This window comes from Stenella coeruleoalba (genome assembly GCF_951394435.1).
Source record: "Stenella coeruleoalba genome assembly, chromosome: 18".
Lineage (NCBI taxonomy): Eukaryota > Metazoa > Chordata > Mammalia > Artiodactyla > Delphinidae > Stenella > Stenella coeruleoalba.
In genome coordinates, this window is record NC_137164.1 from 63,880,905 (window position 1) to 63,899,728 (window position 18,824).

The window sequence follows — 18,824 nt, forward strand, 5'->3', positions numbered from 1 at the left end:
AAAAAAATAAAATAAAATATGGCCTTTGAATTATGACTAAAGAACAAGAGATTAGAAAAAGAAACAGGAAGATTTGAAAAAGAATAAAATGGAACTTCCAGAATTATTTTAAAAAGGAGAGTAATAGAAATTAGAAACTCTGGATGTGTTAACAGCAGATTATATATAGTTGAAGAAAAAATTTAAAAATTAGAACATATGTCTGAAAAAATTCCCAGAATTCATCATGGAGCAATAAAGAAGTAAATAATGTTAAAGAGATTTTGAGACATAGGACCAACTAAAAAAATAGAGCTTGTCAGAGTCACAGAAGGAGATAAAGAAAGGATAGGGACAGACGTGATATCTGGAGAAGGAAGGGACTAATGGTTGTCCAGAATTGATGAAAGCAATGAATCATCAGTTTCAAAAAGCTCAGTAAATCCCAAATACGATTTTTTTTAAATCCACACTTAGAAAATTAGTGAAACTGCCAAAACCAAAGACAAAGACAATCTTAAAACCAAAGAGAAAATACAGGTTAACCTCCAAAGAAATGACAAATCAGACGCTCGATTTCTCAAAAACAACAATGGAAGCCAAATGAAAACAGAATTATATCTTCAAAGTACTGAGTCAAAATGAATGTGTAACCCAGCAAAATTCATTTAATGAAATACTGTATTCTGCTGTACTAATTAATGAGCCATAGCTACATTGCTGAACATAGATGAATTTCACAAACATAATGTGTGAAAAAATTGGTTACAGAAGAAAGCCGCGCTATGATTCCATTTATATAAGATTCAGAAGCACGCAAGACTAAAGCAATGGGTCAAAGAAGCCTTAACTGTTACTGTATAATTTGTACTTTGTAATATCTCGTCCCTGCATGGTTCATTAAGCTTCAGGCTAACAGAAAATTAAATATTAACTATGTGGCAGGAAAAAAATCTGCGAACTCAAAACCTTCAGAATCCATCTACAAACTTTTAGTAAATATCCATGTAGGAAGTTAGAAAGATCGTCTTAGGCTACCTTTAAAATGCCATCAGTAAATCAGACTTTATCCTAAGTTCTGGTCCTTCCTCAGGCCACCCGAGCATGAAGTACTGTCACCTGCCCGCATTAACTTGCTGCAACACTGGTCCAAGCGGGTTGTGTCCGCTGCATGCCTAGACCACTGCAGCGATCTGTCCGGACAGTGTCCCTGGAGACGCCTGAGCGACATGTCCAGGGCACAGATCTCGGCTCTGGTGTTTGGCGTCGGGGGCTTTGGTGCTCTCGTCGCTGCCACCGCATCCAATGAGTGGAAAGTAACTACCCGAGCATCCTCGGTGATAACGGCCACTTGGGTTTACCAGGGTCTGTGGATGAACTGCGCAGGTAACGCGTTGGGTTCTTTCCATTGTCGACCGCACTTTACTATCTTCAAAGTAGAAGGTAAATATAATAGCTTTGTTTGGGGTGGAGGTAAAATGTCACTTTTCCCCTCACTGTGCTGAAGAGTCCGTATACAGTTGGCTGTTAACTCTGAGTACTTAATCCAAGTGCCAAGATTTGCCTAGGAGGGACGGGGTGTATGAATGCTGACTGAAAGAATTAAATCATGTCTTTCATATGGCAAATAACTGCATGGATCTTTTAGAAATAGCTAATGCGAATAATCGACTCCAAAGGAAAGGGCAGAAGTGACTGGCTTGTTTTAAAACAGGTTTTGATTTGCCTTGTGTCATGGAGGACACCATATATATACATATGGTAAACACACGCCGTCAGTAGATCATACGTTGTACTGTTTTGTTTTTGTGGCCTCACCGCGCGGCATGCGGGATCTTAGTTTCCTGACCAGGGATGGAACCCATGCCCCTGCAGTGGAAGCACAGAGTCTTAACCACTGGACCGCCAGGGAAGTCCTGATCATATGTTATCCTAAGTCCCTGTACTTCCTCAGGCCATTCTAGCATGAAATCCATACACATACGTGTGTATATTCACAGTGATAGAAACATATGAGAAGATGGACAGTGTTGAGAGATGTAGGGGTTTTTAAAGGGGTTTCCATATTTTTTAAAAAAAATCGTGTTTAGTGATAATACACCAGAGCAAGAAAATTTTAAAAAGTAGTTAAGAGGGCTTCCCTGGTGGCGCAGTGGTTGAGAGTCCGCCTGCCGATGCAGGGGACACGGGTTTGTGCCCCGGTCCGGGAAGATCGCACGTGCCGCGGAGCGGCTGGGCCCCTGAGCCATGGCTGCTGAGCCTGCGTGTCCGGAGCCTGTGCTCCACAGCGGGAGAGGTCACAGCAGTGAGAGGCCCGCGTACCGCAAAAAAAAAAAAAAAAAAAAAAAAAGTATGTAGACAAGCTTTCAATGTTAGGCATACTAGAAACTATTAGAAACTGTGTATTTTAAAGAGGGAAAAATTGTAAGGGCATTTTCAGTATAATCTATAAGAATATCAAATCATTATATTGTACACCTGAAACCAATATAATATTTAAATCAACTAGACTTCAAAAAAAGCCATTTTCACACAACAGGATACCTCCAGGGCAACAATTATTTGCTATTTGCTTGTATGTCATTATAAGAATCGCTACCTGCCCCTGCTTTCTGCCTATTTGATTATGTTTACAAATCAGCCGCAGGTGGTGGGTTTATTACATTAAAAATTGCCCCTGGTGTTTTATAATATATAGACTTTTCACAATAAAATGGCAACACTGTACCCTGGCCCCAATAAAGGAAATGAAATCAAATTTTAACTAGGAAGTTACTAAAGCATCATATTTTATGGGATTTTGTGTGAAGTATTCACGTCATTAGTCCACAGTGCGTGCCAAAGGATGAAGAGAGGATATTTAGTTAAATCCAGGAGAGTCTAATGACAATAAAGGGAAGTGTTCAAGCTTGGACACCTCAGTTAGGCCTCCAAGTAACATGGACTTTCCTGAGCACCCATTAGAGGAATCAATGCTACTCTCTCTTCAGTCCCAGCTTCTAAACTTATTTTAGGATATTTCAAAATTCTCCTTCTACTACAGAAGGTTTCCCTAGGTGCAGGGAAAATTGTAAAAAGAGAAGAGTATTATGGGGACACTGTTGTCATTCCACAGACCTCTTGGCCCATTCCCACCTTGAGGCAGCAGGTAGAAGTTATGTCATGCGGCTAAGTGTATTTTTTTGTTCTCTACTGGGTTCATTCTATATATATATATATATTTATATATATATATTTATATTTATATATATATATTTATATATTTATATATATATTTATATATATGTATGGTGTTATTACCCTTCATTCTCTATTCCTTAATGAAACCGAGTTATTGTGAAAAATAGGTGTTCAACCTTAGCTCCAAAGTGGGCTAATTAATGAACAGTGTTGACAGTGGTCCAAATAACCTTCCACCTTAAAACTTTATCCTCTTGATTTTGTTTCTCAGTAGTAAAAATAATGTATTCTATGTCTGCTCTGTACCCTGCACACGAGAGGTAATTTGGAAAACCTTGTCCACTGACAATGCTTCAATTAGAATTTGTAAAATTCATTTAACATCATCTTTCTACTTCCTTCATCCTGAATCAAAATCTTTAGCAAAGATACAGGTTACTACAGAAATCTATATTCAACATCAGGAACACTGATTCATATTTCCAAGAAAATGGACACTCACCAATTTAGATGTCCTCATTCACACGGAGTCATTGCTGATGAGGCCGGTTGCTTTTCCTTTATTCTTATTTGAAAACACAACAGTGGGGTGTTGGGAAGCTTTCTATGCCAGTAGGCTCTCAATCATCACAATAATTCCAAATTAAGAAAAAAACTCAGAAGCCAAAGGGGAATGAAAATGGTTATAGTGTGTTTTAAAATAATAAATTGATTTAAGCCTACATTGTCAATTTGAGACAAATCTTCTTAGACTTAGGCCACATTAAGCCTCCTCTAAGAAAGAACAACAGAAAATCTTTTTAAACTGCTAGATTTTTTTTTTCCTTGCTGGTTACATAACGTCACTGTCAAAGTCATACCTTCTTGTTGCTAACTAACCCTCTTAGATGACCCAGTATAGCTACAGTTTTTTAGGAACCCATTTACATTAGTAGTGACTACAACCTTAAAAGATTTGGTGTAAGCCAGCATTTCTTTGGGCAAGGGGCATTTCCAGTTGTGAAAAACACAGGCCCCCTTCAACTATAGTTCTGTGGAATCCATTTCAGGACAACACCATAGGGACACTTGTAATTCAATCCTCATTGTGGACTGAAAACTTCTTGACTCAATTTCAAAAGCAATTCACTGTCTTTAGATGCAATATCCACTCTAGGCTGTGTCTCTTGTTTTGCTGTGTTTTGTTTTTCTCTCCTCTCGATGTTAGTAGAGAGTTTTAACTGTGAGAGGAAAGCATCTCTCACAGGGAGAGCAGCAGTAATTTCTGACGGGGAAGGCTGGATCCAGAAAGCATTGCTCCAAGGAGAGAGTAAAGCTGAGTCATGGTCGCCTCGAGGGCAGGGACCTGGTCTGTGATGTTCTCCTCGTGCTCCAGGCACACAATGGGCTCTGGATACATATTTGCAAAGTGACTGAATGAACAAAATAATGAGGAGACAGATAGTTTGTGATGAGGGCAAGATTGTATTCCTGCAACAAAAAGGAAGATGACTGGATGGTAATTCAGCAGATGGAGCTTCAAGTTCTGACTTTTTTATTAACTAGTCTTAAGACCTTGACTTTGGTAATGAAACTCTCTGTGCCTCATTCATAACTTTCTTCCCCCTTATATTGAAAGAGCTGGATGCCAGGAGTCCCTTAAAGCCCGTTTCAACTTGAAGTTCACTCAAGAGCTTTACAATCCTTCACCACTTCGCCATAGAAGTTCACTGAAGGATGATGACTGTAATAGGGTCCTCTAACATTATTCCTCCTGAGAATTGTCCCTCTTTTTCTCCACTTATCTATTATCTTGCTGGCTTCCTGGATCCTGACAGTATAGAATCTTATCTGCATCTGAGTGGAGATAGGTCTGAATGATCTCAAACGACCACATGACACTTAGTAAAGGTGGACCTCTCCTCATCTGCCTATCCTTCACCTCTCTCCCCATCCCCTCAACAGCCAGGCCATAAAGATAGGGGAAAGGAATGGCATTTGCTAAAGGAAAGAGGTTTCTGTGGATGTTTATTCTCACATAGGGAACAGGTGGGAATCATCTGATGTCATAACTTTAGATTTCTTCCTGGTTGAAATGTGTGCCTTAGTCTATGACTAAATAACAGTAGTATATTTAAATTTCAAACAACAGTAATAATAAATGAAAACTAATTACAGCCTCAGTGAGGGAAAATTGACTTGAATAATTAAGATGTTTCAAAAATATTTTCAAAATAACACATTTGATAGATCTCTGCAGCCTTAGAAGGCATTTACCTTTAATCTCAAGATAGGTGTCCATTTGCTAAAATTCTGATTGCTTTCTGAGACTTAATTTTGTTAAATAAACCTAAGGTTAATTTTCATTCAGAGTGATTTTCTTGTTGTGATCCAAATGCATGTAAAGTTATCTAAAAGCATGTAGAAAAGCTCAAGTTCTGTCTTTGGCAGTTCTCACCCCAAAAGAAGTGTCAGAAACATTTAGTGCGTTCTTATCCCAACAAAAAAAATGGCATAGTTTTATGTTTACTGACACAATCAATGACCCAAGGTAGGTGAATTGTATTTTCCCAGTAGACTCTGGACAGGAGGAGCCGCCAGAAAGTTGTCTCTATGCCAAGAGGATTGGACCCACGTGCTGAAACATGCCCACACCTTGTGGCGGTGAGGATGGTACCAGAGCCCAGGCAGCCCACAAGTGGACCTGGTCCTAAGTCAGTCTGCTGCAGGGTGTTCAGAGGTTTTCAGGACAGCCTGTGTCCATCAGTAGCTCCTCTCTTAGAGGCCAGGACCTTATCTTACTTATCCTGGTATCCTCAGCACCCACCATTATGGCTGGCTCCAGGCAGGCTCTCAATAAAATTTGTGGATTGAACAAATGGAAGAAGAAATCAGCATTTAATAGATGCATAGGGACTCTCCTCTCATGTCACCAAGCTCTGGCAAAAGGAGAAGCCCTAGGGAAGTGCATAGTTGAAGAGCCATGAGTGTTTTTTATGGTGAGATTCAAGAAGCACTTTTCAAAGTGCTTCAAGTGCACTTTTCAAGAACGATTTAGAACCTTGCTTCTAGAAGTGTGGTCCTCAGACCAGCAGCATCTATGTCACTTGGGAGCTTGCTAGACATGCAGACTCTCAGGCCCCACCACAGACCCATAGAATCAGAATCTGCACTTTAACAACATCTCCAGGTGTCCCCCAAGCACATAAAAGGGTGAGAAATTCTGCTTAGAGTCTGAATCTTTGAGTCTAGACTTTGAGTGTGATGGACTCACCATTTACTAACTAAGGGTCTTAATCTCCCTGTGCTTCAGTTTTCTTACTTGTTAAATGGCGATGAAACGAGATAACACAGGCGAGATGCACACCATAAAGGGTAGCAATCATTCTTATGAATACAGATTTCAGTGCCTGGAGAGCTCACATCTCAGTGGCAGGAAGGTGACCGTTACTTCCACTCCATCTATTTGTTTCCAGCCAGGACTGCAGTAGCTGCTTCCTGGAATCCAGAACCTAATAGAAGGATGACTCTGACGCCTTGTTGCATGTCTTATGTCATATTTATAACAAAGCAAAGGCTGTTGTGCTCATTAGACTACAGTTTATGCTTATTCTACTGGTTAGGATTTACTGTACCTTATAAGGCAAGACCACACTGCATCCAGAAGTCAGGTTCTCACCACAGACGTGGACCTCTTCATTTTGTCAATCATATGTTGCATCTGCTGGAGATGAGGAGAAAAGGCCCATTTCGGGCTCCATGGTGGGAGATAGAGCTTCACCAGAACTAAGGTGCGTTTGTATGCTGGGCAGTCAAAAAATGGACAAAGTTTACTCAAATATTCCTGGCCCTAAGAACTGGGAAAAATTTTGTGACAGACAGTTTAATATATTGATTTGAATCATATTTGCATTTTACAAAGTGCTTTCACATATATTATCATATTTATCCAAAAGATGGTATAATCCCCATTTTACAGACAAAATATCTGAGACTCAACAGGAGAATGTATTTATAACTTTGTATGGTCGTCTATAGAGCTTTTGGGGAAATGTTCAGCATTCTGTACCAGCCCCAAACCTGCGTTTAAGTCCTAGCTCTGCCGTTAATTTCTTGTGTGCCCTTGGATAAGTCACTTAAATTCACTTTGTTTCCCTTTCTTATCTATAAGATGATGATGATGTGTAGAAAAGGCTCAGGCGTATCTCTCTCCGGGCCCACTGCTCCTCTCTCGCTCATTGCCCGTCCGACCGCACGTGCGGCAAGCTGGCGCTCCTGAGTCTCCTCTGCTCGATTCCCTTACAGACTAACTCGCATCCTCAAGGGGATGAACTCAAAGGACACCTGAGCAAAGAGCAAACTGGGGTTGGTAGTTTTAAAACATACTGCCGCTGTGTGTTTTTAAGTAATTCCAGAGCACTTCAGAAAACAGTATTGCTCTTAGACAAAGCCAGGATAACTGATCTGAATTTCAGGGGAAAATTAAGAATTTTTTAATTCTTTCTTAAGAAAATTAAGAATTGATGTACAATTAAGCTTTGCGTAGATTTTTGTACACATTATAGGAAAAACTGATGACCCAAAATTAACAATTTGGTAAAAATGGCTATGATGCCATATTACAACTACAGAAGGAACCCTGTAAGTAGTTAAGTCACTTATTCATTAATGAGTTCCTTTCATCAAAGCATTCGTTAGATTCCCAGCACAGAATATAGGTTCTGGGGGCTCAGTGAGGAAAGCACAGGGGCCTATCTCCGTGGATGTGCTGCTTAGAGGGCGATGATCATTTAGCAAACGATTATCCCAGAACGATAAGTGCTATCTGGGGTTAAGTTCAGGGCATAGGCAGACTTCCCAGAAAAGCCAGTGCTTGAACTGTCTTGAAAGATGGGTAGAAGTTCACCCAGGAGGAAGAAAGGGGGGGCATTTCGGGTCACGGGACTCATCCTGCTCTACAACTTATTAACTGCGTGACACCAGGCAAAATGCTTAACATATGAGCTCCCCCGTCTGTAAAATGGGAGTAATATTATCTACTTCAGAGGGTGGTGGTGAGGATGAAGTGAGTTAATTTGTGTAGAGCGTTCAGAGCAGGGCCTGGCACGTACGAGCAAAGACCTCCAAGCAGAAAGGAGCCAAGCGCCTCAGGGACCAGCGAGCACATTGGAAAGACTCCACGTGGATGTGCGGGAGGACGTCAAGATGGGGTGCAGGTGCACATGGAGGGGGACTTGCAAAGGGACCTGTAAGCTCTATGAGGGGATTTCGACTTTGTCTTAGAGGAGCCAGAAAGCCGTTGAAACATTTTGAGCAGAGAATCCCTGACGGGACTTGCATTTCAGAAAGATCCTGCAGTATTTCATGTGAGAACCTGAACCTCATGTGAGGGCAACAGTGGGAACAGACAAGGAAGGTACTTAGAGGTAGAACTGATAAGACCGAGTAACTTGGTGACTCATGAGGGATGAAGGGGTCACGGGTGCTCCGAGGTTCCTGCCCAGAGACTTGGGGGCAGTGGAAGGGGAAGCTGGCTGCAGAGCAGGTCCCACCCTAAGTTCCATCCCTTCTCCCAGGACAGTATTTTCCAATACATACCAAGATCTCAAGCAGTCAGGTTCTCAACTTAATGTTTGGCTTTAAAAATCGATTGGATAGAATGAGAGAGAATAGTTTGACTGAATTTAATTTAAAAAAAAAAACAAGCTGTGCTTCTTAGACGTTTAGTAAAAAACAACAGGAAAAGGTAGCAGCCATGAAGATTAATGCAATCCGAAGTGCCGATAATAGCATAAGAATGTCCACATTGGAAGGGTAATAGCCCCTCACTCCCGCATATTCCATAGTCAAATTGCACAGTGCTGGTCTTGGGCACCATATCTTAAGGAATGTGAATACAAACCACATTCATTGATGTGAGAGGAGGGTAACTAGGAAGACGGGAGGTCTTGAAATAAATTCACATGGGCAATTGTTTCATCTGGAAAAAAGGGAAAGAATATGATGGGTAAGGGTGTGAGAGGGATGGAGGAAGGGGAAGAAGATGAGTACCACTCCTGGGTAGACGTTACGAGGGAATCAGAGTTAGGGGCTCTCTGAAGAAGCAATTTCTATCAGAGTTGCCCAACAACGGAACAGGCTGTCCCACAAAGAAATGACTAGAAGTGTCTAGAGGAGGCTGATGCTCCTCTACTAAAAAGGTGGTAGAAATAATTCCTGCATTGGCCAGGAAGACAGACTGGATAAACTCTAAGGTCTTTTCCGGTTTGAGATCTGAGATTCTGTGAACATGTAAAAATAAAAAGAAATATTTAAACATCAATATCCCTGAAATTTGGGGCATTCGCTTGACCCCTGCCCTTCTCCCTGGTCATTGCCTTCATTCTAAGGTCACATCTGGTCCTTTCATTCAGATGTTAACATTATGAAAAATCTTAGGCACCATTCACAGTGTTCCCTTTGGACCTTAGGAAACGGCTTGTATTTGAAAGGGGCAACGGAGAAATCAGAATGTGGTAAGAATGGCTCTGATTGTTCGGATTACTCTAACAGACTCACTCTCTGAGGACTTTCTATCCTCTGCGTGGTTCTGGGCTGAGTCCTTCTCTTGGTAATCAGTGACTCTGAGATACAGATGGAGCAGTTGGTCTTGTCCATGAATCCTCCAGCCATGCGTGACCACAGCCAGCAGAAAACAGAGCTCTGCGTCTCTTCATCCGATAGACTCTGCAGAGGGGCTGGGCGGCGGGGCCGTTTCTCTGAGGGTTTACTTTCTGCACGTTATAAGCAGCTGGGTAAAAAGGGCAGGGTGAGCACAAAGCACCACTCACTGCAAACAGACCAGATCACACGCCAGAACCTTCTCAAGATAGCCTGGTACCACCCGGGTTATCTGCGATACAAAGCATGTCCGAGGATGACTGCTTTGGAAATAGTTGTTCTTTCACGGGTCTTACTTTCTTTTAACTCAAATAGTTGAGATGAGGAGTGGAAATCATTTTCCAACAGTTAGTTGTTTCCTTCCTGAATTTTTTTCCTGTCAGGATTTTCTCTTCGTTCCCTGTTCCCTGACCACACACACCCGACTGCTCAACTGTGCTTCACTAGCTTCTTAAAATATTTGTAATTATCTTCCATTATTAACTTAATTGACAGACCTTCTCTTCCTAAGAATCCTAAATCTGGATTCTTCCCTTAATCAGCCTGTAATCCTTTTTTTTTAGTTTTTTTTCTTATCTTTTTATTTTATATTGGAATACAGTTGGTTAACAATGTTGTTTTAGTTTCAGGTGTACAGCAAAATGATTCAGTTATACATGTATTCTTTTTCAAATTATTTTCCCATTTAGGCTGTCACATAACATTGAGTAGAGTTCCGCGTGCGGCACAGTAGGTCCTCGTTGGCTGTCCATTATAAATACAGCAGTGTGTACATGTCAATTCAAACCCGCAGTCCCTCCCTCCTCCACACCCTTCCCCTTTGGTAACCATAAGTTCGTTCTCTAAGTCTGTGAGTCAGTTTCTGTTTTCTAAATAAGTTCATTTGTTTCGTTTTGTTTTGTTTCCAGATTTCACATATAAGCCATATCCTACGATTCTGTCTTTCTCCGTCTGACTTACTTCACTCAGTATGACAATCTCTAGGTCCATCCATGTTGCTGCAAATGACATCACCCTGATACCAAAAGCAGACAAAAATACCACAAAAAAAGAGAAAATGACAGGCCAATATCACTGATGAACATAGACACAAAAATCCTCAACAAAATACTAGCAATCTGAATCCAACATTACATTAAAAGGATCATAAACTATGATCAAGTGGGATTTATCCCAGGGATGCAAGGATTTTTCAATATCTGCAAAGAGTGTTCTGCCTATGTTTTCCTCTAGGAGTTTTATGGTTTCCGGTCTTACATTTAGGTCTTTAATACATTTTGAGTATAAGATAGAATCCAATCCTGTCTTATATCTTATACTTTTATTTTATATTTTTCTATGCGTAAAAGTTACGCTCTACACTACATCAGTCTATGGGAACAAATGCTATATCTTTACATTTCTGCCCCAGTTCAAATGGAATCCAGGCAGAAACTCCAGACTTTTCCGCGGGCCACTGCCCTGAATATCTCCGAGCTTCCTGGCAGTGCTTGTAATGATCTCATTTCGTGCTTGTTATTGTCTCAGGGGAGAACTCAGTTTCTTCTCGATAGGGCGCAAGTCCCACCACCACCAGCACCACCACGGCTCCACCTCAAACTCCATCAGCCTTTCCTCTAAGTAAACACACAAGGAGAGTAAAAGCTATGCATTCTATGCAAACATAGCTTCTAGAAAAGACTCCCAGGCATACCTCTCCCAACAACACCACTGTGCACAAGCTCCTCCCACCTAGAAATCCAGTGCCCTCATTTCTCCTCAAGGTCATATTCCACCACTGCTGGCCTCTGCGTCCACCCTGTCTCCTCTTCCCTCCCTCCCTGTGTCACCTGCAGATACACTTGTCCCAAGGGTCCCAAGACGGAGACAATTTCAATTCACCTGTGGGTAGGTGTTTCCCACAAAATACACCCACAGTCAGGATGGCCAAGTCAGGCTACCTTTTGATGTTGGTGCCACATTGGACCAAGACCTTGTCCCCTCCAACAATTTGAAGAAAATTGATGCTGAGACCATATCGCTGCTCAGGCTCCCCTTCTTCTCTCTCCTCCCTTTTATGGGGTTGATGGCAGGGTGGGAAGGGAAGTGCTGTCCTTTCTACACTCTGGCCTCATCTTAGAGGTTCAGTGGAGACGGTAGTACAGCAGGTGGTGTGTGAGGATGGAAAAATGGAAGTGGGATCTGGGGGATGATGTTAGTGTCCTAGTGCCTTTCAGAAAACTTGACTCCCATGAAAATTTGCGAATATGAATAGATATTGAGGGCAAAGATGCTGTCCAACTCCATAGGATATGTAATAATTACATGTAATGCAAAAGGACATTTGGGGGCCTAATTCTACCCCCTACTTTGCAATAAAGTTTGAATTCCAAGCCTCCAAGTCCAGTTAAAGAAAAATGCCCCTTTACAGAAACCAATGGCTAGTGGACTTTTTCTGCTAGTGGGACTAGGCCATTCTCTCTACAGTTTGCTCTGTACTGACCAGTCCCTGGAGCCGCAGAAGGAGATGAACATTCCTATTTCTAGAGGCTTTGATGATTCCTGAGCTCATCCTGTCTTCTTATACAACCTTTTGTGGTCCTCAGAGCCTGTGTCTCATTCTGGTTTCCAGAAAACAGACAACAGTGACAACCTCAGGCAGGCAGTGGCCCCCTTGTTACTAGAAAGGCACTTCTCTTCTCCCCTCACGGACCAGCAAAGCCAAGGGCCTCCGAGGAAATGGTTCCCTTGAGTTCTTCTGCCTCCAGACTCCATTGGCTCTCATTCCCTTCATGAAGCCCATGATAGCTTCCCCGTTTCCCAGGGAATCTGCTTCCACAGCCTCTTGCAACTCCCTTATGGCATTTGTTACTGTCCACTCTGTTTTTTGGTTTTGGACAGTGGTGTGTTGGTAAATGTTAACAACCAGTGCTCCAAAAAAATATGAGTATAAATAGAGATATAATGATATAGACGCATATACACATATGCACAGGCATGCACATGTAAATACATATGTATGTTTATGATAGATTTTTACTGATATAAAGAATACATAGCACACAATTTACAAATAGTAATAAGATGCACAGTATTCATTATCATAAATTACATGTAGCCAGTTGATTCTCAAAGAATGCTTTTAGCTGAATTTTTGTATTCATGGCCAGCTAATTGTTGCAACTGATGAACAAGTGTAATTCCTACATGATCATTGCCTGATACATAACAAGTCATGTAAAAGCAAAACAACTAAGAAGCATGTTGGTATATCACCTGATAGTCAACGACACAAGTAACTTCTTTGGATAATAGTTTTGAATATTGGAAGAATATTTCCTCAAATTTTTTGTGCTATTCACAATGTAATGGCTTAGACATGACATCCTTTTCAGTTTAATCTACATTTTAAACATTTTCTACATCATTTTCTTAAATCTAGAAAACAAAAGGATGAGCAAAGTCCCAATTTGTAGCATTTGCCAATTTCTGTGGTGTCAATGGTGTAAAACCTTCCACTACGGCAATTTCAAGCTACTAATGTTATGTCACTGAATGAGGAGTTGGGAAAATATGCAGACTAGCCCACAATTATACAGACATAGTCAACCTAAGATCCACAAGAGCACAGATAATTTAGGATGTGATATGTTTTGAGGATTTATTACCTTTGTTTTCAATATGATTTATTTAATTGTAAATTTAACCTTTTTAAAATGGCTGTGTTTAAAAACTGGCTTAGCAATTGGCTCTCGAGACCTGATAGGAGCCAGAGTAAGTCAGCCGCGGCACAGCACTGGTGATGGATGGATGCGCTCTATCTCCCCTGCTCGACCACAGATCTAGAAGGACAGGCTCCAATATCCAGTTGCCTTTTTTTTCACAGCAGCAGCTTATACGTATCAGATATGACACGAAGATGTGGGAGACAGAGAGAAAACGTTTCCTCCTTTGGATCCACCTCATAGGTTATTAGACTTTCCCTCTCACTACTTTGTTTCTTACTATAACCCGTACATTTATTTCATTTTTCCTATTACATATTAGCTTCTTATAGCTGGGAACTCAGACTTACCCATGGTCCTGGACTCTTGGGAGTGAGGGCATATAATTAGACCTCCCCATTCCTTGATCTTTCCTATGATGGACAGTTTACCTTTGTCCAGTCATAATTCACCTCACTTACTATTGTTCTAATTCCTCCCTATTCAGAAACCCTGCTAGTTCTACTTTTCACATTTGATATGCATCGATTCCTTTCTCTTACCTTTGTTCCCAATCTCCTCTTGGAACTGAGATTGCATGGTCTTTGAGAGCTCATATCTTATCCTTTTCATCTTTATAATACCAACAAGTAGCAGAGTACTAGGAAAACAAGGCAGATTCAGTAAAAGACACTAGCTGGATGGATGAATGAAGTACATTAGAGGAAAGCCAGGGATTGCAAGAGTCACTGATGAAACAAGGAAGTTCTCTTTCTTTGGTCTTTAGCACTGGAGCCAACATTTCTTTTATCCAGAGAAGGAGAAACATTCATTTCCTCATTCATTCACTCTACAGATACTAATGGAGCCCCTTCATGTACTATTCCTTGTTTAGGCACTGGAGACACAATAGAAAACAAGGCAAAGATTCACTAACACCATATGTAAAAATAAGCTCAAAATGGATTAAAGACCTAAATGTAAGACCGGAAACCATAAAACTCCTAGAGGAAAACATAGGCAGAGCACTCTTTGACATAAATCATAGCAATATTTTTTTGGATCTGTCTCCTAAAGCAAGGAAATAGAAGCAAAAATAAACAAATGGGACCTAATTAAACTCAAAAGCTTTTGCACAACAAAGAATATCATGGACAAAACAAAAAGACAACCTACTGAATGGGAGAAAATAATTGCAAATGATATGACTGATAAGAGGTTATTATCTAAAATACATAAACGGCTCATACAACTCAACATCAAAAAAAAAAAACAAAGAAACAAACAGCCAGATTAAAAAAGGGGCAGAAGAACTGAACAGACATTTTTTCAAAGACTACATGCAGACAGCCAACAGGCACATGAAAAGATGCTCAACATCACTAATCATCAGGGAAATGCAAATCAAACTGACAATGAGATCTCACCTCACACCTGTCAGAATGGTGATCATGAAAAAGAACAAAATAAATGTTTGTGAGGATGTGGAAAAAAGGGAACCCTCTACACTGTTGGCAGGAATGTAACTTGGTGCAGACATTATGGAAAATAGTATGGAGAGTCCTCAAAAAACTAAAACTAGAACTACCACATGACCCAGCAAGTCTAGTCCTGAGCATACATCCGAAAGAAACAAACACACACACACACTCCAATGTTCATAGCAGCATTATTTACAATTGCTAAGATATAAAAGCAACCTAAGTGTCTATCAACAGATGAATGGATAAGGAAATGTGGTACATATATACACGCAATGGAATACTACTCAGCCATAAAAAAGAAGGAAATTTTGTCATTTGCAACAACATGGATGGACTTGGAGGGCATTATGCTAAGTGAAAAAGTCAGACTGAGAAAAACAAATATTATATATCATTTATATGTGGAATCTAAAAATACAACAAACTATTGAATATAACAAAAAAGAAACAGACTCATGAATAGAGAGAACAAACTAGTGGTTACCAGTGGGGAGAGAGAAGGGGGGAGGGGTGATATAGAGGTAGGAGGTTAAGAGGTACAAACTATTATGTATAAAAGAAGCTACAAGGATATATTGCACAACACAGGGAATATAGGCAATATTTTATAATAACTATAAATGGAGTATAACCTTTAAAATTGTGAATCACTATATTGTACACCTGTAACTTACATAATATTGTATATTAACTGTACTTCAATTTAAAAAAAAAAAGAAAATGAGGCCAAAAAAAGTCCTTGCTCTCATGGAGCTTATGTTCGAGTGGGAAGAGGAGGAAATGGGGGGTACAATGGACTGAATGTTTGTGTCCCCTCCCTACCCAAATTCATATGTTGAAATTCTAACCCCCAATGTGATGGTGATAGGAGATGGGGCCTTTGGGAGGTGATTAGTGCCTTTATAAAAGGGACCCCAGAGAGCTCTCCCCCTCTGTCTCCACCATGTTGGGACACAGTGGGGAGTTGACAGTCCGTTACCATGAAGAGGGTCCTCACCAGAATCCGACCATGCTGGTACCCCTACCTCAGACATCCAGCCTTCAGAACTGTGAGAAATACATTTCTGTTGTTTCTAAGTCTCCCAGTCTGTGGTACTTTTTTATAGCAGCCCAAGCTGACTAAGACACGGGGGCTTGGGGAACAGCCCTCAAATGCCATTTATATAATAACCATCCTTTCTGGACGAATGTTTATCAGCCTCATCTCCCTAAACCTCTATTACTAGGTCAGCCTTTTTTTTTCCTCTCCACATCCTTGTAAAATGTTTACAAGCTTCCCAACATTTTCACACAGTCCATAATACACACAGACACCATTTATCCAAGCCTAGGATTCCTTGTGGGTTGGGGGAGGAAGCACGGGATAGGGATGAAGACGAGATGGAGAGATGTTAATAAAATGATCACCACTGACGGGAAAAGCTGTGAAAGATGCTGGAAGGGCAAGAGAGGCCACAGAACATCTCTTCAGTGGAATGTCGGATTATGATCTTTGCAGGGTTGTTTTATCCTCTAGAGTTGAGCACCTTTGTCTTTCACGAGGCTATTTTACAACTCTGTTAAGGTAGAAGTTAACTTGCAGAAAACTAATAGTGATACAAACGATTCCTGTTCACAGCAGTGCAAATGATCGCGATAGAAAGGAATTTGTCAGGGAGAGACTATAAAAACTAATTGTAATATCTTACTGATTCCATCATGAATTAATAATAGTTAATAATAAATATGTCATGAATTAATAATGACCATTTATTATTTGCATGAGTGTCATGACTTTACCTTTTTAAAAATTACCCTCTAATGCTACATTGCTGAGTTGCTTTTAGATTACAGTTCCTATATCACTTCTGCTTACTTTGTTCATCAGCCTGTAAAGAAAAGTGTTTAAATTTTATTAATACTGTAATTGATTTTCTTTGACCATTCTCTGAATATTGTTCAGAAGTAAATAACTTTCATACAGGCAAAGAATTTGCTATCAAAGGAAACCAAGAGTTCCAGATGAGAAGTCAATAGCACCGAGGGCTGGAGATGGTTCTGTCACATGCGCCCCTTTGGCACAGGTGGTTGGGAGCCACTCCGAAGATGGAAGGAAGGGAAAAGAAATCAGGGCCTGGTGACTGCTTGACAGAGGAGGGCGCTCGTGGGCCAGAACACATTGAAGTGTTTGAGGCATTAAGTGCTTAGAAAAGAAGACCAAAAAAAAAAAAAAAATGTTGGTCAAATACCATCTTATTCTAAATAGCAGCTGAGTGTTAGCTAGAAAAATAAAGGGGGGGGGAGAGAATTTGTGAAGGGAACTGGAAGCAACCAGAAATGGGGAAAAGACAAGCAACTCTAAGGATTCTGCGATGCTACAATTCAGAGCTTTTAGCAGTTCAGTTCCTGCCAAGTATTTATCTGATTGGAAGGGAAAAGATCACCTATGGGTTCAGGGATACAAAAGAGAAACACTTAATCTATGCTTGTTCCACTGATCAGAGATTATAAGCTGCTTGCGCGGGACTGAGGCCTCCACAACCTGTTTGTCTGGCTGGTTGATGCTTCTGAAACATTTTGAATATAAATGCTTTCAGACAGGGCATGCCCTCCGATGACAGGCCCCCTTCTCTCTGCAACAGCCCATGGGGCCTCCTTCAGTTATGTTACCCGTGGAAACATTTGAGTTTGCACCCTTGACTAATAGTTACATCTTTAAGCAGTTTTTGAAACCATTTACACAGATTCAGTGGTGTGACATTATTTCTAGCATTTAGCCAGAGCTGAAGTAAGTTTAAGCTCTGCCCCTATGTGAACAAAATCACCCTTTGTCAAGGACCCAAAATGCAGGCTGAGGCCTTGCCCTGAAAAACCCTCTTTTTTGGCAACATCTGGCCAGTGCTGTCTTTTCTTTGTGCCATTTACGTGTTTACTTTAAATGCACAACTGCTGAACTTGTCCAAATTAAATTTCATTCTCTGGCCAATCTTTTCTTCAGTTTTCAAGGTTATTCGAGCAGCAAGGCCAGTCCTTAACAAGAATATTAGTCCTTTTAACTTGCTGTTATGAAGTCCTCTAGCCTGACATCTATCTATCTAAGAGGCAGACATAATTGTCTCAACACAGACCCATGATTTACACCATCTTGGTTGTTGTTTATCATGATGAATACTTCCATGGCCCAGGCACTAAATACTTCATAGGTATTATTTTTTTAAATTCTCCTCTTATGGTCTTAGAATCCTAACTTCAGATATGAATAAAAACTATTAAAAGAATCCTGAGGGACTTCCCTGGCAGCCCAGTGGGTAGGACTCTGCACTCCCAATGTAGGGAGTCCGGGTTTGATCCCTGGTTGGGGAACTAGATCCCGCATGCATGATTGCAACTAAAAGTCAGCATGCCGAAACTATGAGCCTGCATGCCACAACTAAAAGGTCCCACATTCCACAACTAAGACCCGTCACAGCCAAAATAAATAAATTAAAAAAAAAATCCTGAGACTTATAGTTTAAATAACTGACCTACGATCACACAGCTAGTGTTAATTCTAAGTCTAAACCACTCGCCCTAAATCTCCAAGCCACTCAAAGGCCCTTTAATTATGGTACCACAAAGATACTCATGCCCCCCTAGAGGGGAATAATTATGCCTGTAGCATAGGAGGAATACACACACCTATCCTATAGGAGTTTACTCTCTGTACTCCTCTTAGATCTTAGATAAATCATTCACACTGTTAATTGCTCATGATCAAGGCAGTTTCAAGAAAACTCTTTGCAGTAGATTCAAAAGAACATTTTTATCCCAGTAGCGCCCCTTAAATCCACCTTCTAGCCCTGGGGTGTTTCTTCACTATTATTTGTCATGTGCTATGTTT

The 18,824-nt window shown here is 40.7% G+C and overlaps 1 protein-coding gene across 4 annotated transcripts in view; it reads left to right on the top strand.

Annotated features, from left to right (window-relative positions):
* Nucleotides 1-1,208: 1,208 nt before the first annotated feature.
* The window catches only part of CLDN10 (claudin 10), a gene marked incomplete at its 5' end in the record, with an annotated part of 96,507 nt that continues 78,891 nt past the window's right edge, over nt 1,209-18,824 (top strand). For 2 of the 4 annotated variants that reach the window (XM_079903005.1, XM_079903007.1), the window contains one exon: nt 1,209-1,422. In XM_079903005.1, the coding sequence (XP_079759131.1) occupies nt 1,209-1,422 (214 nt within the window). The remainder of the gene's footprint in view (nt 1,423-18,824) is intronic. The other 2 variants (XM_079903006.1, XM_079903008.1) reach the window with 1 other exon arrangement.